General features: G+C 34.0%; 1 protein-coding gene across 1 annotated transcript in view; it reads right to left on the bottom strand.

Annotated features, from left to right (window-relative positions):
• ASZ1 (ankyrin repeat, SAM and basic leucine zipper domain containing 1) overlaps positions 1-27,774 on the bottom strand; it is a 103,959-nt gene that overhangs the window by 31,620 nt on the left and 44,565 nt on the right. Inside the window, exons 5-10 of the mRNA XM_020976049.2 lie at positions 16,837-16,948; positions 16,213-16,347; positions 15,237-15,361; positions 13,289-13,364; positions 12,522-12,578; positions 10,975-11,087 (exon numbers count right to left, since the gene is read on the bottom strand). Of these exons, the coding sequence (XP_020831708.1) occupies positions 10,975-11,087; positions 12,522-12,578; positions 13,289-13,364; positions 15,237-15,361; positions 16,213-16,347; positions 16,837-16,948 (618 nt within the window). The remainder of the gene's footprint in view (positions 1-10,974; positions 11,088-12,521; positions 12,579-13,288; positions 13,365-15,236; positions 15,362-16,212; positions 16,348-16,836; positions 16,949-27,774) is intronic.

Genomic DNA, 27,774 nt, shown 5'->3' with positions numbered 1-27,774 from the left:
CCTGGAAAATCTGAACTGATAAAAGGAGGAAGGAATTCACTCACAAGAACTGATTACAGAAATACATTTCACTCCACACTTAAACAGGAGGAAAAGGGGAGAAGGGACATAAGAGAATAAGGAGACTAGATTGAGGGAAGGGTCAGGCACTAAGCAAAACACATTTTAACAATGGGAGAATTATGAAGAAGAATTTAAAAGACAAGAAAGAAAGAATAAGAACCTGTGATTGGGCTCATGGAGAGGGAAAGAGAAAAGGGGTAGAGGAACAGAAGCAGATCGCATCAAACCAAAGACCATGTGCTGAACAAATATCTGTCATGACCACTTTATAAAAAAAGAGGTGAAAAACAAATAAATTGACAAGTATAAGAAAATAGGATGGATAGATGGAAGCCACTAGAAGCCTCATCATCCTGCAAGATCACATTAGTTTTAGTACTCACACCTCCTTAATAAGCTCTGCCTTTGGCACCCCTCTAATTGGAGGGAAGAGCAGAGAGCTCCTCCTCAGACTTCCATTTAAGAAGGGTGCTTAAAACAGTCATCTCTTCATTTACCATCTGGACGCACTCAGTTAAGACTTCTCCATCATGCCCCCAGCCTGGTTCTTTACCTCCTTTCCCTACCGTCCTTTTCAGTTTCCTTTTGTGTACTGTCTTCACTCATTAGATTATAAGCTTCTTGAGGGCAGGGACTTGTCTTTTTTTGTATTTGTATCCCCAGTGCTTAGCACAGTGCCTAGAACACAGATGTTTAATGAATGTTCACTGACTCACAGACCTTAACAAAAATTAACTATGTATTAAGCCAAAAAAGAAACCTCTCAAAAATGTTGAAAAGTAGAAATCTTTTTTTTTTAAAGGCAATTGGGGTTAAGTGACTTGTCTAGGGTCACACAGCTAGTAAGTGTCAAGTGTTTGGTATGAGACCAGATTTGAAGAAAAGTAGAAATCTTAAACACACCTATTTCAGGTCACAATGAAATATAAATTACATTCAATAAGGGATCGTTAAAAATGATTAAAAATTAATTAGAGATTTAACATAAATTAAAATAATCCAAACTAATAGGTGGATCAAAAATTAAACCACAGAAACAATAGATAATTTCATTAAAGACAAGGACAACAGTGAGACAACAGGGAAAAAAAGACAAATATCTCAAAAATTTTGGGATGCAGTCATAATGTTCTTTGGGAGAAAATTTATATCTTTAAATATTTTCATCAATAAGATAAAGGGTATAAGTAACAAACTGATTATGGAACAACAATATTTAGAAAACCAACAAATAAAAACCTCAATTAAAGACAAAAATAAAAATCCTGAAAAATCAAAGAGATGAACAAAATTGAATACAAAAAATTGAATTAATAAAGCTAGGAGTTTTTTTGTAAAATGAATAAAACAAATAAAACATTAGCTATTTTAATTTAAAAAGAGGAAAATCAAATTATAAAAAATTAAAAATTGATTCACAATAACTTAAGAAATAAAGTAAAATTATTAGAAACTACATGCCAACAAAATGGACATGAAATGGATGAAATGTTTACAAGAATATAAAATGTCTACATTAACAGAACAAACAGAAGACTTAACTCAATCTCAGGAAAAAAAAAAAGTGCTCCTAAACGAAAAAAAGCCCAGGAAAAGATGGATTTACAAGAGACTTCTATAAAACATTTAAAGAAAATTAGCTTCTCTGCCTTAAGTTTGAAAAAAATAGGAAAACAAAGGGTCCTATCAAATTCCTCCCATGATATAAATATGGGCTTGATACCAAACCTGGGGAGAGTTAAAAGAGAGAAGGGAGAAACTGTAGATCAATATGCCTAATAAATACTGATGCAAAATTTTAAATAAAATATTAGCAAGAAAACTACAACAACACCACATCAGAAAAATTACACATTATGACCAGATTGGATTTGTACCCGATATATGATACTGGTTCATTATTAGGAAAACAAGAAATATAATTTACCATAATTATAAAACAATCATATGATTATATCAAGGCACAGAAAAAGGTTCTGATAAGATATAATACCATATCTGCTAAAAATATGAGGAAGCATCAGAATAAATGGATTGTCCCTTAGTATAATTACTATCTATCTAAAACCAAGATCTAGTGTACTATGTAAGGGAATAAACTACAGGCCTGTCAAATAAAACCAAGGGTGAAGCAATGATGGCCACTATAACCATTGCTATTAAATACAGTGGTAGAAATGCTACCTATAGTTTTAAGAGAAGAGAAAGAAATCGAGGGAACAAGCATAGATGAAGAAACAAAATTATTGCTGCTTGCAGATAATGTGAGGGCTCACTTTAAGAACCCTGGGTATTCAACTAAAAAGTTAACTGAAAAAATTAGAAACTTCAGCAAAGTTGCAGGCTATGAAATCACCAGCTTCTCTGCATATTACCAACAAAACAGCAGGAAGGGATAGAAAGTGAAATTATATTTAAAATAACAACTTGAGGAGTCTACCTGCTAAGATAAACAGATATGTGAATTTAACTACAAAATACTCTTTACACAAATACAGATCTAAATGGAGAAATATTAACTGCTCATAGGAAGGTGAAGCCAATATAATAAAAATAACAACACTGCTTAAATTAATGTACCCTTTTATTTTATTTTGTTTTTTTAAAATTTTATTAATTTATTTTGATTTATCAACAATCACTTCTATATGCTTTTGAGTTGAAAATTTTTCTCCCCCTTCTTCCCCTCCACCCTCCCCAAGACAGCACACAATATGATATGGGTTTTACATTTACATTCCTATTAAACATATTTTCACATTAGTGAAGTTGTAAGTAAAAATTAAAACCAATAGGAGGAACCATCAGAAAGATGAAACAAAACTCAACAGAAGGTAAAAATAAGTGATAGCGATTCGACTTCCATAGTTCTTTCTTTGGATGTGGACAGCATTTTCCATCCCGAGGCCTGTGGAGATGTCTTAGATACTTGTAATGCTGAGAAGGGCTCAGTTTAATAATATTAGTCATCGCATAACGTGGCTGTTATTGTATTAATGCACCTTTTTAAAAAGAAAGGTTGTTTACATCATTTGTTTTATTTTCCTGTTGTTCAGTCATTTTCAGTCATGTCCAATTCTTTGTGACTCAATTTGGGGTTTTCTTGGCAAAGATAGTGAAGTGGTTTGCCATTTCCTTCTCCAGGTCATTTTACAGATGAAGAAACTGAGGTAAACAGAGTTAAGTGACTTGCCTGGTTCACACAACTAGTTTAAGTGTCTGAGGCCAGATTCGAACAGAGGAAGATGACTCTGCCTGACTCCAAGTTCAGCACTCTGTCGACTGTGCCAAGCAGCCGCCCAATTGTTTTATTTATATCACTAGAATTTCTCCTACTTTCCTTCCTACTCCACACCCTAGAGAGCCATCTCATTTAACAAATAATATTTTTCTAGAGTATGAGGAAAATGTAGCACAAATGGCTAATACATTGAAAAAATTTGAATGTGCAACATAACACACTCATGGACTTCCCACCTCTGAAAAGGGAGGGGGGTAGGACAATCTACAGCTCTTCTGAGGCATGCTTATTCTTTGATATTTTGCAACATTCACTTATGAATTTTTTTTGTGTGTGATTACTCTTTCCATTTATGAGGTTGCAGTCATGGTATATGTTGTGTGCTTGGCTCTGCTTACTCATTTCCACATCAGTTCACACAGATCTTCACATGGTTCTCTGCATTCATCATTTCTAGCAGCACTGTAATCTTCCATTACATTCACATGCCAAATGTAACCATTACCTGATCAATGGACATCCATCTTATTTCCAAATCTTTGTTATCACAACGAGTGCTACTATAAACATTTTAGTGTGTATGGGGACTTTCTTATCAATGTCTTCATTGGAATATTAAAAGCTAGTGATGAAACCTCAAGGTCCAAAGTTGTAGACATTTTAGTCATTTTAAATAATTCCCAAATGTTTTTGAAGAAGATTTTGATTCACAGTTCAAACAACAATGCACTAGTGTGCCTATCCTCCAACACTGACTGCTACTATCTTTTGTTATCTTTGTGAATTTACAAGGTTATGAAGTAAAATCTCAGGATTGTTTTAATTTACGTTTCTATAATTATTAATGATTTGGATGATTCCTTCATATAGTTACTAGTACTTTAAAATTCTCCCTTTGAGAACTATTGGTTCATATATTTGACCACTTATTTATTAGGAAATGGCTTTTAGCCTTGTAAATATATTTATTATTTATCTTTAGATTATAAATCCTCATATGAGAAATTTTATACAAAGACAAAATTTCTGCCCATTCATCCATTTCCCTTTTTATCCTACATGAATGTTCAGAAGCTTTTTTTTCATATGAACAAGGCTATCAATCTTATTTCTTGACATTGCTTCTATCATTGTAGGTTAAGAATTATTTTTGTTGTTCAGTCTGATTCTTTGTGACCCCATTTGGGGTTTCCTGACAAAGATTTTCCTTCTCCAGCTTATTTTACAGATGAGGAATCTAAGGAAAACAGTTACTGACTTGCCCAGGGACATACAACTAGTAAGTGTCTGAAGCCAGATTTGAACTCAGGAAGATGAATCTTCCTGACTTCAGGCCTGGCACTGCGTCCATTAAGACACCAAGCTGTCCTTTGGTTAAGAATACATCTATTTATATCTGTTTAAAGTCTATGATCTCTGCCCCCCCAAGTTTTTTTAAAATTATAGTCTTTGATTTTAAGATCACTTATTCATTTACAATGTATTCTAGAATATGGTTTAAGCTCTTGGTGTTTAGGCCTGATTTCTGCCAGACTTTTTTTTTAGTTTTCCAGCAGTTTTTTTTTAAAACAAATATGGAGTTCTTTCCTAAGTAATTTATGTTTTCTAGTTTATTAAACACTGGGTTACTGAACACCAGTGTTTCTGATTTTCCCTTGTCTAGAATCATTCACTGATGATCTACCCTTTTTAAAGCAATAACAAATGGTCTGGGTGATTTTTACTTTGTAATGCAGTTTGATGTCTAGAAGTGAGATTCCCCCTCCATTCCTATCTCTTCTCACTATTTTCCTTGATATTCTAGATGTTTGCTTTTCCAAATGAATTATATTGTCGAATTCTGTACAGGTTACCTTTGATAATCTGATTGACACAGCACTAAAAATGTAAATTAACTTTGGCAATAATACAATTTTTTATTTTATTGGCTTGGCACAACCCAATCATATGCAGCGAGTAGTTCTCTAGATATTTAAGTTGCTCTTTCTTTAAGGAGCACTAGGTAAATTAATCTATACAAGTACTTAGTGTGCTTTGGTAGACTGATCCTCAAATATGTTATGCACTTTAGTTATTTTGAATGGGATTTCTTTTTCTATTGTTGTCTCATATTAATATTATTATTTAGAAATACTAATTTTTTTTGGGGGGGGCTAGGCAATGGGGTTAAATGACTTGCCCAGGGTCACACAGCTAGTAAGTGTTATGTGTCTGAGGCCAGATTTGAACTCAGGTCTTCCTGACTTCAGGGCCGGTGCTCTACCCACTGCGCCACCTAGCAGCCCCCAATATTAATGATTTTTGAGAGTTTATTTTGTATACAGCAACTGTGCTGTTTGCTGATTTTCTAAGTAAACTATTGTAGCAGCAGCAAATTCAAATAATTTCCTCTATTTGACCATAATGATGCCTTTAATTTCTTTCTTTTCTCTTACTGCTGACATTTCCACAACTATACCAACTAATTGTGGAGAGAGAATTTATTGGGTTTCTCTAGTTTCTCCAACAATTTTTTCAATTCTAGTTTCCTTTTTAACTTTCTGATAGCTCTGTCATGAGCCGAGAGATTATAATCTCCTGCTATTATTGTATTGTTGGCTGTCTTATAATTTTTCATTTTTTTTCTTTTATGAAATTAAATGCTAAGGCATTTGATAATGGTTTGTTGTCTACAGTTTCTTTTACCACAGCGTGTTTTCCTTGTTTTTATCCCTTTCTATATTCTGAATGTTTGTTTTTGCTTTGTCTGATCATACAACTGCAATGCCTGTCTTTCTGGATTAACCTAATGCACAATAAATTTTGTTCTACCCTTCATTTTTGTTCAAGTCCATTTCTTGTAAGCAACAGATTGTGCTATTCTGTTTTCTTATCCAGGTTAGTCACTCTTTTTCATTTTATTGGATTTTTTAAAAGTTCTACAAGTTAGCTTGAAATTTTTCTCCACTTATTTCTGAAATTGGTTCTATTCCCAAATTGGGATTTTTTCCCCTCTTCATCTCTACAGACACACTTTTTCTCTTTAGCTGCTTTAATTCAATCTACTTTGTCAACTGTATTCCCATAGGCTCTCTTCCCCTAAACCTCAAGCCCCTGCCCCCTCTTCCCTCATTCTCATTTTGTAATATCTATTCACAGATGTCTGGACTTATTTAGCTGATCTGGGGACCATATTCCCTTCTGTTATTAATACCTTCTTTGCTGGTTTATCTGTTTATTCTCATGGTCATCTGCCGAGTCTTCTTCCCTCTAAGATCTTTGGTAATTGTTTTTTTCTTATTTTCCGTTATCAATCATTTTCTGACTTCTTCCTTTTTGATGGTGGTTACTCCAGTGGCTGGATCTTAAAGCTATTCTCAGACTCCTCCCATGTAGGGGAATTCAGGGGTTAAGTAACTCAGTCTCTATCCCAATTCACTTCTGGGTGGGGGGGGGGAGGGAAGGAAGGAGGGAATTAATTCTAGCTAGATGCTGATCACTCTGGCTTAATCAAGCATCACACAGCCAAACAAACTGCTATTCTACCACAGCTTCCTTTGTTCCTCAGTTTTCTGGCTGAGCTCTGTGGCAGAGCCACACTGCAATGGCAGTTAAATTGAGCCTGTGCCTTTTGTTTTTCTGAGGCACAAGGAAGAAAGGGGAAACGGAGGTGAGTTTTGCTGCAAGCCTTTGAGTCAGCTAGTGCAGCTCTGTCAAACAGTAGGAGCAGAGTGTGAGTTTAAGGATTAGCCTTTTCTGCTGTTCATTAGATTTTTACCTTGTTATGGCTGTTAATGTCTTAAGACTATAAAGACAGCTGAAACTGTTTTTCTCTTGCTCATAATTCCTATTTTATTGAAGCTTGAGAGGTCATGTGGATGAGAAAAAGTGTCTAGTTGAAAGCTTGAACTAATTTATTTATTCAGTGCTGTATCAAAGTACCAAAGGATTACTTTACAGAGCTAGGAAAAAAATTAAAATGAAATTCATTCAGGAGCAATAATGGTCAAGAACCTCAAGAGAAGTGATGGCAAAAAATGGGATGGAAAGAAACCTGGCAGTACAAACTACACCATAATTTAGCAATGCCTCAAAAATGATTTGATATTGGTTAAGAGAGAGGTTGATCAGTGCAACAGATTAGGTACACAATATATAGAAGCAAATGAGCACATTAGTCTAGTGTTTGATAAACACAAAGATCTGATCAGTTGAGAAAAGAACTATCTGACAAAATCTATTGGGAAAATTCTAAAGCAGTCTAGCAGAAGCTACAGATCAACATTTCATACCTCATACCAAGACAGGTTCGAAACGGCTACATGATTTAGACATAAAGGGGGACATCAAAAACAAATTAGAGGAGTAAGAAAGAAATTACTTATTAGAATTATGGATAGAGAATGGCAGTGAGGATCATAAAAGGCAAAATGGACAAATATGATTACATAAAATTTAAGTTTTTGCATAAACAAAACCAATGCAGCTAAAATTAGAAGAGAAGCAGTAAAACGGTAAAAAAAAAAAACCTTTGTAGTAAGTTTCTGTGACAAAGGTTTTATTTCTAAGATATATACAGAACTAATTCAAATTTCTAAGACTGGGAGACATTCTCCAATCAAAGAATATTCACAGGACGTTTGCTGAGTTAGATATCAAAGCTATTATGAGACACATGAAATAATGCTCTACTTCACTAATAATTAGATAAATGCAAATTAAAGTATCTCTAACGATCTACTTTACATTTATCAGTTTGGCCACTATGACAAAAAAGGAAATTGAAATTGTTGGAGGGGCTATGAAAAAACAGGCACATTAATGCTGGTATAACTGTAATCTAGTCAAGCCACTCTGGAAAGAATCTGGAACTATGACCTATTTACTAAACTGCCGAATTAGAAAGAGGTAAAGAAAGAGGAAAAGGACCTTATATACAAAAGTGTTTGCAACAATTATTTTTGTGATGGCAAAGAAATGTAAACTAAGGAGTTATCCAAAAATGAGAGAATGGCTGAAAAAAAATTATGATTTCAATAAAATTAGAATACTACTGTCCTTTAAGAAACGGAGAAGAGTATGGTTTTAGAGAAAAATGAAAGACTTGAACAAATTAATGCACAGTGAAGTGAGAACCAGGGGAAAAATTATTGCAATAACAACAGTATTGTAAAGACAAACAACTTTGAAAGACTTAAGAACTCTGATTAATGCAATGACCAACCATGACTCCAGAGGATTCATGACAAAACACTCTATCCACCTCCTCATAGGGAAGTGACTTAAGAATGAAACATGGCTAACGTGAATTAGTTTGACTTGACTATGAACATTTGTAATAAAGTTTTTCTTTTCAACAGGACAGGGAAGAGTAATGGAGAAATGATTTTCGTTTATTGAAAAAAAGTAAAAATAAAGTTAAACCTAGAAAGGCAAATTTATTCGAACATCTAGATGGACCCTTTGACGATGGAGTGCTAACATTCTAATAGTGAGAAAAGAAACAAGTATTCTTTCTGAACCTTAATGTCTTTAAAGGGTATTAAGAGAGTTAAATAAGAAAAATGCAGGACCTGGGGGTAGATCGTTTCAATTACCAATCAGGGTTTTAACGGGGAAAGAGAAGGGGAAGAAAAAGTTAGAATATATTACTGCACAAATGAGTTAGAAGGGAATGGAACTTGCTATCTCCTGTGATTGGGGTACATGAGAAGAAGAGAATATAAAATGAAGGAAGGGATGGCTCAGATGAACCCCACTCTTATCTGAAATGGGCAAAGTAAAGCTGAACACACAGAATTTCATGTAGAAATATATTAAACTCAAGAGGGAAACAAGCAGGCATAAGGGATAGGTTAAGAGGAAGGATAATACCCAGGTGGGAAACACTTGAAGCAAAATAAACTTCCTGATCCTAAGGGGGGGAATTAAAAGGGGGAAAAAAGGAAATTTAAAAAACTAGAATCTAATGGGCTGGCCACGAATCGGGAAATGGTTGAATAAATAAATTACAGTATATTGATGTAATAGATTACAAAAATGGATTACATATTAGTTTAAAAAAAAACCACTTGCAGAGAATCCTGAATAGTATAAACTAATATGAAACAAGTAAAATTAAGAAAGTAATTTATACAAGAACAAGACTGTAAAGAAAAATAACTTTAAAAGACATAAGGACTCTGACTGATGTCTTTTAAAGTTATTTTTCTTTACAGTCTTGTTCTTATTATCAACTATGTCTCCAGAGGACATTTTACCTACTTCCAGAGAAGTGACAGACATGAGACACAGAAAAAGACATTTTTTCACATGGCCACTGTGTGAACTCAATTTGTTTGACTATGCTTATTTGATAGAAGTCCCCCCCTCCTCAATTTTTAATGGGGGAGGGGAGAACAACATTGGTAGAGAGAAGGGAGGCTGGCTGTAATTACAAAAAAAGGCAGCAGTGAAACATTTTAAAATGCACAGAACACAGAAAGGTCAGAATAAAGTACAGCCAACTAGAACAGTTCTGAAAGTCAAAAAATGAAATTTATTTTATACCTTTTAAAAGCAACAAACAGCACGAAAAGGAAATTCATGGTTACATACATAACACTTTTTTGTGTTCTCTGCATGCTTTTTGGGGGTATTGGCGTTATTAAGAAAAAAACAACAACAATAATAACACCAAGAGGACTAACTCATGTAGACGAATCCCTGGTAAGGAATTCAAATTCATAAGACATAATGAGGGAACAGGAATAGATACCACTCTCTATATGGAAGCTATAGTCAGTCCTTGACTTCATTCCAGTTCTTAAATTTAATCATAATGAAGTCAGTTCTCTGAATTTTAGATGATCAGAGATTAGGACTGAATAAATTTGTGGATCTAAACATTAGCACTGCTCAGGGGCAATACTAATCATTAGCAACATTAAATGAGTATTTTCCAGGGTGTACTGCTAGTATTGGTATTTTCTGAATGGCATTTACTCATGAAACTCCATTAGTGACCGAATAGGCCTAGCTAACAGCTAAGGAATTCTCTGCTGATACAAATCCGAATAAAGAATTAGGAAAAAAAGTAGGTGGTTTATTTTTCCTATATGGCCTTAGGGCATATATAGAGTATATATGGTCTATATGACATTCTAAAGTTTTACAATCAATTTTTCAATCATTAATATTTAGGACCTGACAGACTTTATAATTTTGAACATGAATTTTCTTGATATGTTGACTTAAGTTTCAAAATGACTCATCGAAACAAAGAAACAGGGAGCCATACCAAGAAGAGTGAGTAGTCACTTGTGTACTTGCCTCTAATAAGATGCCACAAGAAAATAAGGCAAGAGAGAAAATATATGTGAGTTCATAAGACTATGTATTATTTCAGTTGTTTGTATCATGCTTTTAAAAATTGATGTAAAAAACCAAAATTATAGAATCAGAGAATTTTAGAGTTAGAAGTCACATAACATAACTCTCTTACCTAATGCATGAATCTTCCCTACAAAATTCTTTGAGGGAAATTGTATTTTTTTAAAATAGTATTTGCCTTGCAAAATTTTTAAGGACTGTCTAAAATATTATTAAATAAGCAGAATAATCACCAGCAAATTAAAAACAACATTTAGTTTTGAAAAAAAAATTACACTTCTGTTCTAATAAATAATTTGGCTAAAATACATTTATCTTACCTGATCTCCAAGTTTATTACTTCAGTCAATTCTCCAAATTTTATTTCCTCTACCTGTAATTCTTTAACAGCATCCAGAATTTTTTGCTGGTCTCTAATATTAGTAATTCCATTCTAAATGTAAAATAAAATTTCAGTTATAATGATTAGGAGAGTTATAACACTAGATTTCTAAGAAAGCTAGTTACTTGATGAATAACATATTGAAATAAGTAAGGATAATAACTGGACCTATTGTCTCCTGAACGAAGAAAATTCTTCTACCAATGCAGGACAGTATCTTCTTTACAACTAATATTCTCGAAGAGTTGTCTAGAGCACTGAGAGGTTATTTAATTTGCCTTTCCTCCCTTGATTATCTCCAATTTACCATGTAAAAAGCTTTTGTTGTACATAGCTATGCTCATGCTGTCTCTCTGATTAGACTGTGAACTCCCTGAGGGTAAGGAATGTCTTTTGCCTCTCTGTATCCTCACCCCTCAGTACAGTGCTTGGCCCTTAGCAGGTGCTTAAATAAATATTGACTAGACTGACTTACACACAGCCAGTATATGTCAGAGGTAGAACTTAACTGAATGGAGACTGGGTCCGTGGCCAGCTTTATCTCTCTATTCATTATAACACTGCAAAAATGAAATGAATAAGCTTCTGATTTGAGATTGGTTAATTTTTAGTATGTACCTTTAACTATGTTTCCATTTTAGGAACTTATTTATTTTACTATGTTTGTTATTATTTATTAACATAATTACTTATTTACACTAACTGTGATACAGAATCTAAACATATTAAGGATTATTGAGATTTCAATATGCAAGTAAACTAAACACTACAATAGTATTTCATTTTAAAAAAATAGGAGTCAGTGGTATGTATGGATTATATATGATATGATTATATGATAATCCTCCTCCTCTCCTTTATCAGACCCTCTTCTATTTTTCACTCAATCAAGTAACTAGCATCTATTGATTATTACATGCCAGACATTTGCTAGAAGCCAGAGATACAGCAACACAAACAAAATCACAAAAACCTTAAATTATTCTCTTAAATGCAGTAACTTTTATAGGCCATCTTCTCTGTATAACTTCAGTTGGGCATTCATTCTTTGTATAACGCTTTACAAACAGTAGCTGCTCATTAAAACCACTAGATGGCAAGATAATCACACAGTTTTCACAAAGATCCTATAGAGAAGTTAAAAAGTCTGGGAGATACATTGAAAGAGTCAAACTCAACAATGGCCTACTGGTTTATAAATGTATTTTGTATTTAGAATGCAAACACTATTTTACCCATATTGACACATCTCTTGAGTCCAAATAAAAAACCAAATTAACAGCAGAATTGTGCTTTTTAATTTTTTGCTAAAGCAAATTATGATGCTAAGAAAGCATATGGAACTGGTGACTTAAAATGAAAGAAATAGTAAAAACTCTATCACTGAATGAAACCCTATTCTATAATTTAAAATTAAAAATAAGCTTCAAACAAAAATGGCAATACAAAAATATAATACAATTCAATGTTGTAAAAAACACTAGCCTCTGTGAAGTCTTCCTTTCTCATTGTCAGAAGCTGCCGTAAGGTTATGTCTCTTTCCTGAGAAGAAAAAAAAAGTTTGTTAATTCAGGAGAAGGAAAAAATTGTTTCTATTTATATTCTCCCCCAAAGAGTAGGCAAATGTCCACTTTCCAAAATTTACATGAATTAAAACATAACAAATATTCAATTTAAAATATTATAGAATATAAAACAAAATAAACTTTGGTTTTTTAACTTTAGTTCTATACATTCCCTCTTAAAAATAAATAATTCTATGAAATTGTAGAAGTTTTATTTCAAGAACACAATTTATTTCTAATGTTATATCAAACTAAAATATCCTTTAGTTTGTTTAACTCAGTGTTTCTTTAGCTGATGAGGTTTCTAGATGAAGATTCAAGGTCAACTGGAATAAAGAATCCATATAAATACTTGAATAACATGAAAAGAATGATTACAGAATAGTGGAATTCATGAAAAGAATGACTATTCTTTAAGAACTAATGTTTTGCTAAGAAGGAAAATAGCTGTGGAGTTCCTGATAGCTAAGTGTCAGGTGGTAGGAACTACTAAAACTCTTGATATTGTATATATGTGTAAGATGGTACTAAAGAGTTACTAAAGCAAACTTTCAGATCCATTATGAAGCAAAAGAAGTTTCAAAAATTAAAAAAAAAACACCTTATAAAATTCTTTGAGATATTGTAAAAATCTGAATGTAATTTCACAGTAAAATACACTAGAAATTTTTTCAAATGAAAACTTACTTTTAGTAATTCTGTCATATGCTCAAGTCCAAGTCCATGTAAAAATACTTCCAGATCACCAAAAGCTGTATATGAACTATGTATATTCATAACAATTTGAGAGGAGGAAAGTACATACACCAGTAATTAATATTTGTTAAATATTCACATAAATCAAAGATATTTTTATAGACATAAACTAGACACTGAATGTACTAAATTAAATATCAAGATTTCTGAAGTGTGAAAGGTATAAAATTGTGATGATCAAATATGGGACTCAGTGCCAATAACTTCCTAGTTTAGAACTATCTTTTGGTATTCAGGATAACATTATTATTGGCTAATCATTCACCTAAGTTCCTTAATTTAATTGTAATAGTCATAAATATTAAGGTTTTTTTTTTACTTGTAAAATTTCTACCTTCTTAAAAATATGAAGAAGTGGAAAACAAAGTACAATGCTGCTTAAGCATCATCTTGGACCTACAGTCAGGAAGGCCCAAATTCAAATTCGGCCTCAGATACTTGCTAGTTGTTTGAGCCTCGGTAAGTCACTTTACCTATTTGTTTCAGTTTCCTCAGCTGTAAAATGGGGATAATAACACATAGCTCCCAAAGTTCTTGTGAAGATCAAATGAGGTAATATTGTAAAGTGTTTTGCAGACTTTATATATAATTAGTCAATCAGTCAGTAACTATTTATTAAGAGCATACTATGGGTTAGGTAGGGCAGCTAGGTGGTACAGTGGCTAGAGCTCAGGGCTTGGAGTTAGGAAGACCCAAGTTCAACTGTGGGCTCAGACACTGACCAGCTGTTTGACCCTGGGCAAGATACTTAACTCTGTTTGCCTCAGTTTTCCCATCTGTAAAATGAGCTAGAGAAGGAAATATCAAACCATTCTGCTATCTTTACCAAGAAAACCCTAAATGGGGTCATGAAGACTTGGACACAAATGAAACAACTGAACAAAAACAAAAGGTGCCAGGACACTATGCTAAGCACTGGGGATACAAAAAGAGGCAAAGACAGTGTCTGCTGTCAAAAAGCTTACAATCTAATGGGGGAGACAACATGCAAACAAATACATACAAAGCAAACTATATAGAAGATAAATGAGAAATAATTAACAAAGGAAAGACACAGTAATCAAGAGGGGTTGGGTAAGGCTTCCTGTAGGAGGCAAAGCATTTCTGGCAAGGGGGGCAGTCAAAAAAGAATGCCTGGAGCTGAGAGATGGAGGGCTTTATTTGTGGAACAGCCAGGAGGCCAGTGTCACTGTATCATAGAATATATTCTGAGGAGTAAGATGTAAGAAAATGGGAAAGAAAGGAGGGGTTTAGGTTTTAAAGGGCTTTGAATGCCCAACAGAACATAGCCTGGAGGCAATAGGAAGCCACAAGATATTAAGTAGGGAGATTATATGATAAATCTTGAGCTTTATGAAAATCACTTTCGTGACTGAATGGAGGATGGATTAGAGTGGAGAGAGACCTGAGACAGGCAGACCCATCCAAAGGCTATTGCAATAATCAAAGTGTCTGGTGATGAAAGCCTGTACTAGACAGCAATGCCAGAGAAGAGAAGGGAGTGTATTTGGTAGATGTTACAAAGGTAAAATCAGCAGGCCTTGGCAACAACTTGGATATAGGATTGGGGAGGTGGGGTGAAGAATCTAAGATGATTCCCAGGCTACGAGACTGAGGGAATGGAAAGATGCCCTCTACACTAATACGGAAGGTGGGAGGTGCTGGGGGACATGTTTAATTTGTGACATTTTTGTGAAATTTTAAAATGCAATTTATTCTAAATGGATCATCCTATTTTATTGCAATATTATGTTAACAAGTAACTTATAATAGTCATATTATTCAATGATTACTTACAGCCATTCAATATCTAACAATTCACTTATTTAATATTGAGTTAGCATTTAATTTATTTAAAATTTTAGTGATATAACTTTACCTAAATTTGTGCTCTTTTCCTGTATCACCATCTGTTGTCAAAAGTCTACATATAGCTTCTTCTTTAGTTAAGTGTTGGAGCTTTCCTTGCAATGGATTCACAGTCAAAGAAAGTAAAGTGAAGAGCTGAAAGAAAGTAAAGTGAAGAGCTGAAAATTTTAACAAACTCATTTAAATATAGTTAACATTAATGGTGACTACCATGTTAACTTTAAATTAACTGAAGCACATGTTCACTCATATCCTTATTGGAAATTTTAGTAAGGTGAAGGAGACAAAAAGCATTTTCTCAAAATAATTCCTTGAAGAAAACAATTAGAGGATCACGTATATTTTAAAATTAAAATAAGAGTTAGGAAAGACAGACTTCAAAAAAATCTATCTCAAATTAGAAAATGCAAACTCTAAAAACATAACTAAAGATACATAATATCAACGTGGAAACGTATCTTCATATCTTAAAGATATACAACTCAAAATGTAAATGTCAAAATTCAAATAGAAAGCTATTGGCCAGTGCTTAAAGTATATTTTATACAATTCTGATTTCACACAAACAAAAAAAATTATTTTAATCTTTGGGACATAATTTAACAAGTAAATTATGCATGGTAATATAATTATTATTGTATGAAATCAAATACAGTCTATGTGTAAATTAATCTAGCAGTAAACTAGTTAAAGACTGCTTTATGCAGGTTTAAGAAATAACACATAAATGTTAAAATTTATTGTGGGGATTAATTTGACCCAGTAGCATGGATGATGTTAGTATCTCCAAGTTTCTTTTTGTATTGTGTTGAAAAATTAGAACAAAAGTTATTTTTGATATGACAGTTAATTACCACAATGATCTTTTGGACTCATTCAACAAGCTGTGATTAAGTACCTACACAAAAACCATCAGGTTGTCTTCATCTTCCCCTTCTACCACCTCCTCCATCTTTGGAAGTTATATTTTACGTTTGGGACAATACCTCTGGATGTTTATTTCGTTTAGCAATCTCTCCTGCTGTCTTTCCATCTTTGGTCTGTATTGTTTTATTAGCTCCCAGTTCAAGCAACTTCAAAACTACACTTTTATGACCCTGTCGTGCTGCCCATGTTAAGGCCTAACAAAGAAAAAAGAGTAAAACTGAAAACATTGTTCAGTAGAATAAGAAATCATTATTAAACAAATATTGATAAATAGGATTAATTTCATCTTATTGTAAGCCTGATTACTCCTAAAGTTAATTCCAAACCCTGTCACATATCAATTTTAATAAAAATAAAGTAATAGACAAAACCAAAATTTTGTGGTTCCATGGAATAAAAAGATCCATCCAGTTAATTAACAATTAACTTGTTAATTAACAGTTAATTAGTGCAAACATTTTCTCCTATAAAATATCTCCATTTGGGGGCCAAGTGTAAGGCTTTGTAGATAAGCAGAGGTTCTGTTTGCTTGAGGCAGGTGCCATTTTTCTGACATCAGCAAAGAACATGTCCAATGAGTCTACTACCTCCTAGCTTTTCCTATAGACTTAAGGAATTTTCTATATGTTATCAATATTGCAGAAACAAGAGCCTTTAACAATAGAGAATAGAAGGAATCATACTGTATAACCATTTTCATCTTGGGCATTTATTTCTGCTCCATGAGCAACAAGGAGAGCAACAACCTGAGCATGGCCTTCTCGAGCTGCATACATGATTGGAGTCATACATTTCCTAGGGAGAAAACAAAACAAAATATTCAATATTAAAATGAGAACACCTGTTAATACTGTTATTAACAGCTACTTGTTTTCAATTATTCAAACTTCTATCTTGGTGTTATGGTACAGAATATAAAATGAAGATTTATGACAAGTCAATATATTTTAAAATGGGCAAACCATACCAATAACAGTAACAAATAAAAGGAAAGAGGCTTTCTTCATATTGTATGATAAATGTTTACATAGCACCCTCTAGTGAAACTCTATGTAATATTTATTAAAAGAATGTCATAATTTCCATCATGAAACTTTAAATCTTTTTCACTCATATAAAAGAATTGACCAGGCTTGAACAAATTTACATTTGAAGATTCTTACTCAGAAAATTTTAATTATAATAACCAGGTATACAATAATTTTGAACGCTGAAAATCTTACTGTAAAAATTTATTTTTGCTTATGACATAATTTTATTATCATGCTACAGGGAGGCAGTGGGATAGAGCTTTGTGCAAGTATGAATAGGGATCTCAAAACAGACTATATCTACTTTCCAAGGATGAGCTTAGGTGAGTATGAAGAGGCTCATCATAATAGCCTGGGCATTTGGTGATGAACTCTTTGGTGATGGTAATCCATAAAGCAAAGAAAAACACAAAATTGTCTTTAGCTAAGGGTAGACCTTTTATATTTCTGTAATAATAATGGTGGTAAAATAATAGAAAAGGGAGAAGAGGTTAGTAAGAACAAATTTTTAGACTACCTCTAACTATTAACTTACCCATTAGTATTTATCTCCTAAGTAAATAGAGCAATATGGCAGCCAACATTCCTCATATTAGTAAGTTATAATATAAACTCACTTAGGAAACATTACAGAAGAATTGCAAAATACTCTTGTGAGATTCTCCTATCTCCTTTCTGGATCATTTGATGAAGGAGCAAAAAATCACTTTTATCCAGGCAAAACAGCAAATACAATAGTGGGACTCTTACTAAGGAGAATGATGAAAAGTCATGAACAGTTTCAATACATAAAATACTGAGAAGCAGTAAAGAGAAAAAAATAAGCACACAAAAAAATTAGTGAGAAACTAAACTAAATCATCAGAATGGCATTTAAAGATGAAACTATAATAATAATAATAATAAACAAGATGAAAAATGGAAAAGTTCAGTCATCAAAAAGCATTTAATAGGCACCTACTATGTGTCAGAGACTATCTTCTGTGTTTGGGGGATGGGGGGGGACAAAGAAAGGTAAAAAAACCCAGTCCCTATTCTTGGGGATTTCACAGTCTGAAGGAGGGAGACAACATATAAATAGTTATGTACAAAACCAGGATTTATATAGGGTAAACTGGAGATAATCTCAGAGAGCAGGCACTAATACTAAGGATTAGAAAAGGCTCTTATAGGAGGTAGTAGGTACAATTTAGATGAAACAAAGTGCACAAACGGAAAAACGTAAAAAATGTCTGGAAAGGTAGGCTAGAATCAAGCTTTGAAGGGCACTGCTCATCAAACAAAAGTTTTTATTTTATCCTTGAGCCAAGAGGAGTTACTGGAACTTCTTGAATAGGGTAATGATACGGTCAGACTGTCCTTTAGGAATGTCACTTTGACAGCTAAGTGGAAGATTCAATAGAAAAGTAAGAAACTGAATTAGTCCATCATGAGACTAATTATAAGGCTACTGTAATAGTTTGAGAGAGGTGAGGAGGGCTTCAAGAAGGGTAGTAGGTTAGAGTGGAAGCAAAAGGACAGATGTGAGAGATGTTATGACTTGGGAAGTGACAAAGAGCTTAATTAAAGGTTATTCCTAGATTGAGTACCTGGGGGACTGGAAGGCTAGTGATGCCCTTGACAAAAGGAAAATTAGGAAGATGGGTGGGTGGAGAAAGATAATGAATTCTGTTCTAGACAGATGAGTTTAGGATGCCTATCTAACATCCATCTGGAAAGATCCAATAGGCAGTTGGTGATGTAGTTCAGGAAGAAGACTTGAACTTAGATCTAAAAGAAGTTACCTGATAACTGAACCTTTGAGAGCTGATAAAATCACTAAGAAAGAGGACGTCGAGAGGGAAAGAAGGAGGACCCAGAGCATACACCCATAATAATGTGCAGGATGTAAGTGATATATCAAAACTGCGATAGGGAAAGTCACGTTACGGAAGGGATAATTCTGTTAACCTAAATGCTTATATTTCTGGGTATATGACCAAGAATCTCTCTTTTATTGGGAACCTAGGTCCAAAGGCCACTGGACTTTTGGATAAGGAGCTATGGAAAAACCTACAGAGATTACTATAGCCCCAGGATGGCTCTCCAAAGCTTTATCATATATAGAACAAGAACTTGTTCATTCTGGAATCCTATATGTGTATGAGTAATCTCTATCAGTTTTGGGGAGCAAAATGTAACATCTTCCATGAAAACAGCATTTATAAAACATTTGATAAGGCTTTTATTACAGTATAAATGACACCCTGGAATACTACTAAATGCCTTTTTCTCAACTGAAAAAAAAATTTATAGTTCAAGTGCTTTATCATTCTTTTTGGTTATTCCAAGAATAACTTAATGTTTCTGCCAGAGCTCCTATACTTCAATGAAGCGTTGCTGGGAAGGCTATAAAATTTTCTTTCTCACTGAGTACTTACTAGTCCGTAAGCTTTAGGAGAGTAGAGCTGATACCCTTTCTAAACTTTATATCTTCCCCACCACCTAGCACAGAGCTTTATGCCAAACAGGCATTTAATATGTTTGTTGAGTAAATAATGGCTGTGAAACCACAACAGTCTAAGCAGACCTAACTATAGTTGACAAGACAGAAAAAAAGTATTTTCTTTGCTAATGACACCTTTAGCCATTGCAATGACAAGATACTTATAAACTTGGTTTATAAGTGCCAATTATTTTTATAAGTGACTTTTCAGTTCATAAGAGGTTATCTATTTTTGGCAAGTCCTTAATCAGGAGAAATTATAACAATTTATTTATGCTATCTTTTTTCTATTACGATGATGTCATGACTTATAGATTATAGGATCATAGGATTTTGAATTAAAAAGGAACTTTGTGATTTAATCAAAATCTTTCCATTTTTATGAGGAATACTGAAACCCAAAGAGGCACAATGACTTCCTCAGGGTCACAGAGGCAGAAGGTAGCAGAGCCACATGCTCTTAGGATTCTAAACTCAATACCTTGTACTACATCAATTACAAATAGATATGGGCTATAATCACTGACTCAGCTTTACAATTTCATGCAAGTCATAAATAGAATATAATCTACAAGGTAGTAATAACATCTTTATATCAAAATAATATTCCCAAAATTATATTTCACAGAACTCTGATGTATAATGCAAAGACTATTTCTATGACAAAATTTCAATGCTAGTGTTTCCCTTTAAAATATAAATAAAATTGTGTAAGAAATTATGTCTGGCAGGAAATAAGTGCCTAATAAATGCTTACTGATTTATTTTTTGTGTCTAATAAACATGTTTAATTTTCTTTATTTTGCACCAAAATTTTGCTAACCCCCATTTTATCTCGCATTGTTGTGGTTTTTCACTGAAAAGACTAGAGTGTTTTGGCTTCCAATGCAATTACTACATCATCTGCAAATAACAACATTTGGAGTACCTTGCCAACCTTGCAGGATTATTTTGTCTGGAATCTGCTTTGTACCTTCTATCACCTAGGAAATCATTAAAGTGAGCATATATTTCACTTCGTTACAGCATACATACTTGGTGTCAAGACTTGCTGCAGCATTTAACAAAATTATTTCTGCTGCTACATGATTTTAAAGAATATAAAGATAAAACCTGGTTTGAGAAGAGCCTTCAAGGCTATACTTTTTTTTCCTTTTAATTTTTTTATTCATTTTAAACTTAAATACAAAGAGAAAAAATAGAATATTTCCACATACGCAACAGAATATAAAAAAGACTCACTATAAATTAATTTTCATTTCAGACTGTTCACTTTTTTTAAAACTAGGTAATTACTATACATTATTTCAAAGCTACCCAGTTTTTCCTTCTAAGTTTTCTTTTGTTCTCTGCTGTGCACTTTTCTTTCTTCTTCTCTCCCCACCCATCCCACCCTAGAGAAGGCTACAATTAAACACAAATACACATATATACATATATGTATATACATGTATATATCCACACATTAATGTATATGTGTATGTATGTGTATATACATATACATGTAACACCATAATATACATATTCCTATTTATCATTTCTTTCTCTGGAGGTTTCTGCTTTCCTTCTGATCTTGGCTACAATGGTTTTATTTATGCGAACCCTTTTAAATTTAACAATCAAAATTATCCATTTTACACCTCACAATGCTCTCTCGTTTATTCACAAATTGTTCTCCATAAGTCTGAAATGTAACATGTCCCATGTTCTTCTAATTTTCTTGTGATTATCTCCTTTATATCTAGGTCACGTATCCATTTTGATACACGTATCCATCTTGGTACATGGTTTAAGATATTGGTCTATGCCCAATTTCTGCCACACTGCTTTCCAACTTCACCAACATTTTTTTTTTTAACCAAATAATGAATTATTATCCCCAAAATTTAAATCTTTACATTTGTCAAACACAAAGTTACTATAATCCTTTATTACTGTGTATTGTATGTCTACTCTCTTCCATTAATTAACCTATTTCTTAGCCAGTACCAAATGGTTTTGCTGTTTCTTGCCTTATAATATACAGTTTGAGGTCTGGTACTGCTGAACCTCCTTTTATATAGGTTTTTGTTAGTTTCTTTGAAATTCTTGATCTTTTGTACTTCCAAATAAATTTTGTGATTATTTTTCTAACTGAGTAAAATGATTTTTTAAAGAAATTTAATTAGAATGGCATTAGACTAGTTAGGTAAAATTGTCGTTTTTATTATATTGGCTTAACCTACCCATGAACAATTAATATTTCTCTAATTATTTAAATATGATTTTATTTGTATAAAGAATGTTTTATAATTATGTTCATGTAGTTTCTGGGTCTGTTTTGGCAGGTAAACTCTCCAGGTATTTTATACTGAATACAGTTATTTTATATGGGGTATTTCTTGCTATCTCTTCTTTTGGGGTTTTGTTGGTGATGCATAAAAATGCTGATGATTTATGTGGGTTTATTTTACATCCTACTACTTTGCTAAAATTATTAATTTCAGCTAAGTTTTAGTTGAATATTAAGGATTTTTTCAAACATATCATATCATCTACAAAGATAGTTTATTACCTCACTTTCCATTGATTCCTTCAATTTCTTTTTCTTCTCTTCTTGGTAGCATTTCTAAAACAATACTGACACAATTTCCCTGCTTATTTGTTTCAATTAAATCTATCTTAGCTTTAATTTTGTCAGAGATCATGATTGCTACCCCTGGCTTTTTTTTTTACATCAGCTGAAGCATAACAAATGCTACTCTAGCCCTTTATTTTGACTTTGTGTATCTCTCATTTGTGTTTCTTTGTAAACAACATATTGCCAGATTTTGATTTTTAATCCATTCTGTAATCCATTTTTATTTTGAGTAAATTCATCCCATTCATTTCCAAAGTTATAATTACTAGTTGTACATTTCCTTCCATCCTGTTTTTCCTCACTATTTATCTTTCTCACCCTGTTTACCCTAACTGTATCCTACCTGTTTGCTTCTAACCACTACCTTGACCTCCTACTCCTACCCACTCCTCTAAGAGTCCCTCCCTTATCCTCTACCTCCAATTCTTAATCTATACACCCTTCTAAAAGCCCTTCCCACATCCTATCCCCTCACCTTCTTATTCTTCATAAATTTAGACTTTTATACCCTTCTAGATGTATATGTTGTTGCCTCTTTAACCCAGTTCCAATGAGTAAGGCTCCAGCACTACCAGCCCTCCACCTCTACTTGCTTCTTTTATATCAGTTCTTCCTTTCATGCCTCATTTGTATGAGATAATTGCTCCTTTTCACCTCTTCCCACCCAGCTTTATTTTTTAGAATCAACCCAACATTCTCAGTTCAGCCCAAGCCTTTCTTTCAAACTACCCAAGGAATAATGGCAGACTTAAAGAGTACTGATAACATTTTCACGTATAACCCAGAGGTAGGGAACCTGCTGCACAGAATTTATTAAGAGGATATTTTCTGGGAAGTTTAGATTCAGTCAAAGGGCTGTACTTGAGGACCTAGAGGGCCACGTGAGGCCACAGGTTTCCCATCCCTGGCCCTAATTTAATCTCTTATAATTGTTCTTTAATGTTTCCCTTATGTTTTTTCTCTTGAATCTTATATATCCAATTTTCCATTGAGTTCTAGTCTTTTTGTCACAAAAACCTAAAAATCTTTCAGGTCACTGAATGTCCCATTTTTTTTTTCCAGAATGATACTCAACTTTGCTGGGTAAGTTACTTTTGGTTGCAACCCCAGCGCTTTTGCTCTTCAAAATATTATGGTCCAAGACCTATGGTCTTTTAATGTAGAAGCTGCTGGGATCTTGTGTGATCCTGATTTTAGCTCTGTGGTATTTAAATTCTTTTGTTGTTGTTGCTTGTAATATTTTCTCCTTTATCTGTAAGCTTTGAAACTTGGCTGATAACACCTGTAAGTTTTCATCTTGGGATAGCTTTCAGGTGGTGATCAGTGAATTTTTTTAATTTCTATTTTACCCTCTCATTCAAAACTTCAAGACAATTATCCTCAGCAATTTCTTGTAATATTGTATCGATCCTTTTTTTGATTGTAACTTTCAGGTAGTCCAACAATTCTCATATAGTCTCTCCTCGATCTGTCCTCCAGATCAGTTGTTTTTCTAATAAGTTTCACATTCTCTTCTTTTTTTTCTTTTGACTGGTTTATTTTTTCTTGGTGTGTTATAATTTCATTAGCTTCCCCTTGCCCAGTTCTAGTTTTCAAGGAGTTATTTTCTTCTGTAAGTTTTTGGATCTCTGTTTCCTATTAGTTGACTTTCTTTTCTTAATTTTCTTGGATCACTTTTATTTTTCTCCTCCTAGTTTTTCCATAGTGTCTCATTTGTTTTTTTAAATTTTTCCAAGAACCCTTTTTGGGCTTCTGACCATTTGATGTTTCTTTTTTGAATTAGGAATATCTTTTTAAACTTCGATATCTTACTCTGAATATGAACCCAGATCTCCTCTATCCCCATAGTAGATGTTTATGGTCAAGTTCTTTCTTCTTTGCTTACTCATTTTAACTTTGTTTTATTTTTAGCAGCTTATTATCCTAATTGGTTCTATTCCTGAGGTATGGGGAACAGTGCCCCAAGGCCTAAAGTTCTTCTTACTGTTATTTTCTGAGTTATGTCTGGAAGCCCAACCATAGGCACTCCTCTCCACCCTTAAGCCATGACTAGGGACCCCAGCCAGCTCTCCCCTCTGCCCTGGAGCTGAAACCAGACATTCTGCTCTTCTACAAGTGCCCTCAGCTAGCAGAGCCCTGCCCCACTGCTATTGCCTCTCACTAGGTGTGTCTTCACTCCTTTTCACCCACAGCTGAAGCTCTGAACCACATCCAGTCAACACAGCTGAGATTGGAATCTCAAGACAGCAGAGGGTCCTTCAATTTCTCCTACTCAGCTGTCCAACTCCTACTCTGTATGTAAGGTGAAAGTTCCTGAGACCGAGGCTGCGTCCCAATCCAGCCAGCCCAGGGCTTACTGTCACACACTGAATCTACAGAGTCTGCCTGAAAGTGTTTGCATTTCACTTGGGCTGAACCTCCCTTCCTTGAAGTCTTGTCTTTCCTAAAGTCCGAAGGACAAACACAATAATGAGGACAACTGCTTTACCCCACTTTTATTTATTTCTGCTGCTCTACATTCACTATAAGGCAATATTCTGTCTTTTTCATGGGGGAAATTTGGAGACTGGAATTTTCTGACCTACCCTGACACCTTCCCAGAGTCTTCTGTTGCACTTACTTCTACCATATTAAATAGTTTTTTTTTTTAAAAAAAAGACAGAAACCAGAAAATATTTTTCTCTTCCCAAGACTAACAAAATATTCATTAATACAGCAAACACTTAAAATTTTTGTTGTAGCACAAAAAAGAAGGGGAAATTGATCGTGGAGTAAGAGTGAGAAAAAAGTGGGAGAATGGTCTGAATGCTATACTGGTACCACTGAGATATACTAAACAAAAAAAAAGAAAGAAAGAAAAACTAGCATAGTGGACTCTTTGGGGACGATTTGTGAATAAACATGGATAAGAGAAAAGGTGGAAGGCTATCATCTATACCAGAGGAAGAAGTACTCACAGAAATCCAAGCATAATTTTATTTCATAATAATCCCTTGCATTTCAAAGAAGAGAAATTCTATTTTTCTCTATCTCCTTTTAAGAGCTGAATCTATGTTTAGCTTAGCTAGAGGGAGCTAAAAGTAAAATGGCTATTTATGTTTATTACTGACTAAGCAATTCCCATTGCAATAGGAAATATATCTGGAGATGACAGGATTAATTTAGGACTTTTCACTTTGAGATAGTCATTGAAACTAGATTCATTCAAACATTCTAGTTCTCACATACTCAACTAATAGCTATGGTATAGAGTAATTTTTGTTGTCTGTAATTACATGGAGACTTTAATGACGCCAACCTATCCTCTATATATGCCTACAGAACTGCCAAAAGGGCTTTCTGATATCTATTTTAGATATTACTATCCTTAGTAGCCTATCCCAAAACTTTAGCTAATCACCAAGCCACCAGTATATGGAATCTTCAAGGGGCTTCTATTGCTTATTAGTAAGTAAATTCAAGTTACTGACAGAACATGCAACAGGTGAGCGAGATGCATCAAAAGACTGTACAATATTTACAAGAATTAAAACCGACTAATATCAAGAACTTTAAAGACTAACAGTATTCACTGGGTTTCACAGGGAGAACCCCTGCTGTAGAGGTACTGACTGATATTGAGCTAGAATCAAGATAGCCATTTATTTTGCTAAATGTTTGTCATTTCCTTTAATCTGCTCCTGTCCATATTACTAGAAGATTCAGATTCCTGTTGCAGTCAGACACCATCTCCACTATCATGTCACTAGCTAATCTCATCCTGCTTCAGTAAATGGATTCTAGTTGGCCAATGTAGTGAAGTGTGGAAACATTCAGCTGTTCTGTCTCTCACCTATTTATGTTCAAATCTAGCTTTCTTCACTGGTTAGCGATGTTATATGTAGCATTCTACTGATACTCAATTTGGAGAAGACGTTTTCAACCTGCACAGAGCCACCTATCAAACAAAGAGCGAGACAGCAATACACATGTTTTAGATGATTTGAAGGGGCTGCTTTTCCTAATTCACTTAGTCACTAATACTTCAAGCTTTACAAGTCCATATATATTTCTTGTCAATCAGCTTAGCTGACATCACAGAATGTTTATGTAATAGAATGGCTACATTTTGCCACCTGCACTGTCATATCCATTGAGGAAGATGCTATCATTTTTGTAATTTTACACACACACACACACACACACACACACACACACTATGATGTGATTAAATTCAATAAATGTTTATTGAGCAAAAAAAAAAAAAAGGACAGCTAGGTGGCACAGTGGGTAGAGCACCGGCCCTGAAATCAGGAGGACCTGAGTTCAAATCCCATCTCAGACCAAACACTTGACACTTACTAGCTGTGTGACCCTGGGCAAGTCACTTAACCCCAATTGCCTAAAAGCAAAAAAAAAAAAAAAAGGAAAAATGCATGATGAATCAACAAGCACTTATCAAACATCTATTATTTGCCAGGCACTGTACTAGGTGCTGAGGATACGGCACCCCTCTACCCCCACCTAGGAAAGGAGGAAGGAAGGAAGGAAGGAGGGAAGGAAGGAGGGAAGGAAGGAACTCTTCCAGGAGTTTACATCTTACTAGGGGAGGCAAAACATGCCATATATAAGTATATAAAGAAAATATTAAAAAAGTAGTTCTACTACAATGGGACATATATGTTCCTAAAAATCACCATGCTATGTAAAATGCAACAATAAAAACCACAGGGCTTATGTGGAAAATGCGGTCTGGAAACCACACTCTAAATACTTTATCAGTTACACATAAAACAGGTACCTCACAAAAATGGTAGTACAGTTAAATGGTTAAGAAATACACAAATATTACATGAAAGGTATTTATGGCCTTAGGTTGCACATTGGCCTGTGATTCAGTTCTAACAAAGCCAAGGCTGGCAAAGTTAACCTGCTAAGGAGGAGAGAGCAGCCTTAATGGGCTAAAACTGGAGCAAGGGAGATGAATAAAGGGGACCAGTCACGGTAGTGCAAAAAGTCATAGGGGCAAACCAGGCCTTTTTAGTCCACAGGTCCTATTGTAATTCAGAAGATATACAATGAATATATCATTTTACCTTGAAAAAGAAAACTTTTTTGTGTGGAAGTAGGCTTCAGAAGATTTGCATCTTGTGAATTATGTAAAGGGGTGTAGTTTTTGCTATTTTGTGCATAAACATAAAATCTGCACCATGCTCAAATCGTTCCCTAATGCTCAATCCCACTGACACAAATTTGAGTTTTTGAAATAAGCATTATAGCAGGACTGACTACACAAGATAATTTTTAGAGGGCACCAGGCAGCTAGGAGAAGAAAGGAAACAAGTATTTATTAAAAGCCTACTATATGCGTGGTATTGTGCTAGGCACTTTACAAATATCACCTCATTTGAGGTAATCATATAAGGATCAAATGAAATAATAATTATAGAGCACTTTGCACAGTGCCTGGTGCATAGTAAGATGCTTGTGTGTTCTTTTCAGTTTT

Source organism: Phascolarctos cinereus, unplaced genomic scaffold (assembly GCF_003287225.1).
Source record: "Phascolarctos cinereus isolate Bilbo 61053 unplaced genomic scaffold, phaCin_HiC Scaffold_1;HRSCAF=81, whole genome shotgun sequence".
Classification (NCBI taxonomy): domain Eukaryota; kingdom Metazoa; phylum Chordata; class Mammalia; order Diprotodontia; family Phascolarctidae; genus Phascolarctos; species Phascolarctos cinereus.
Note: the sequence above shows the minus strand (reverse complement) of the source record. Positions and strands in the feature narration are given on the sequence as shown.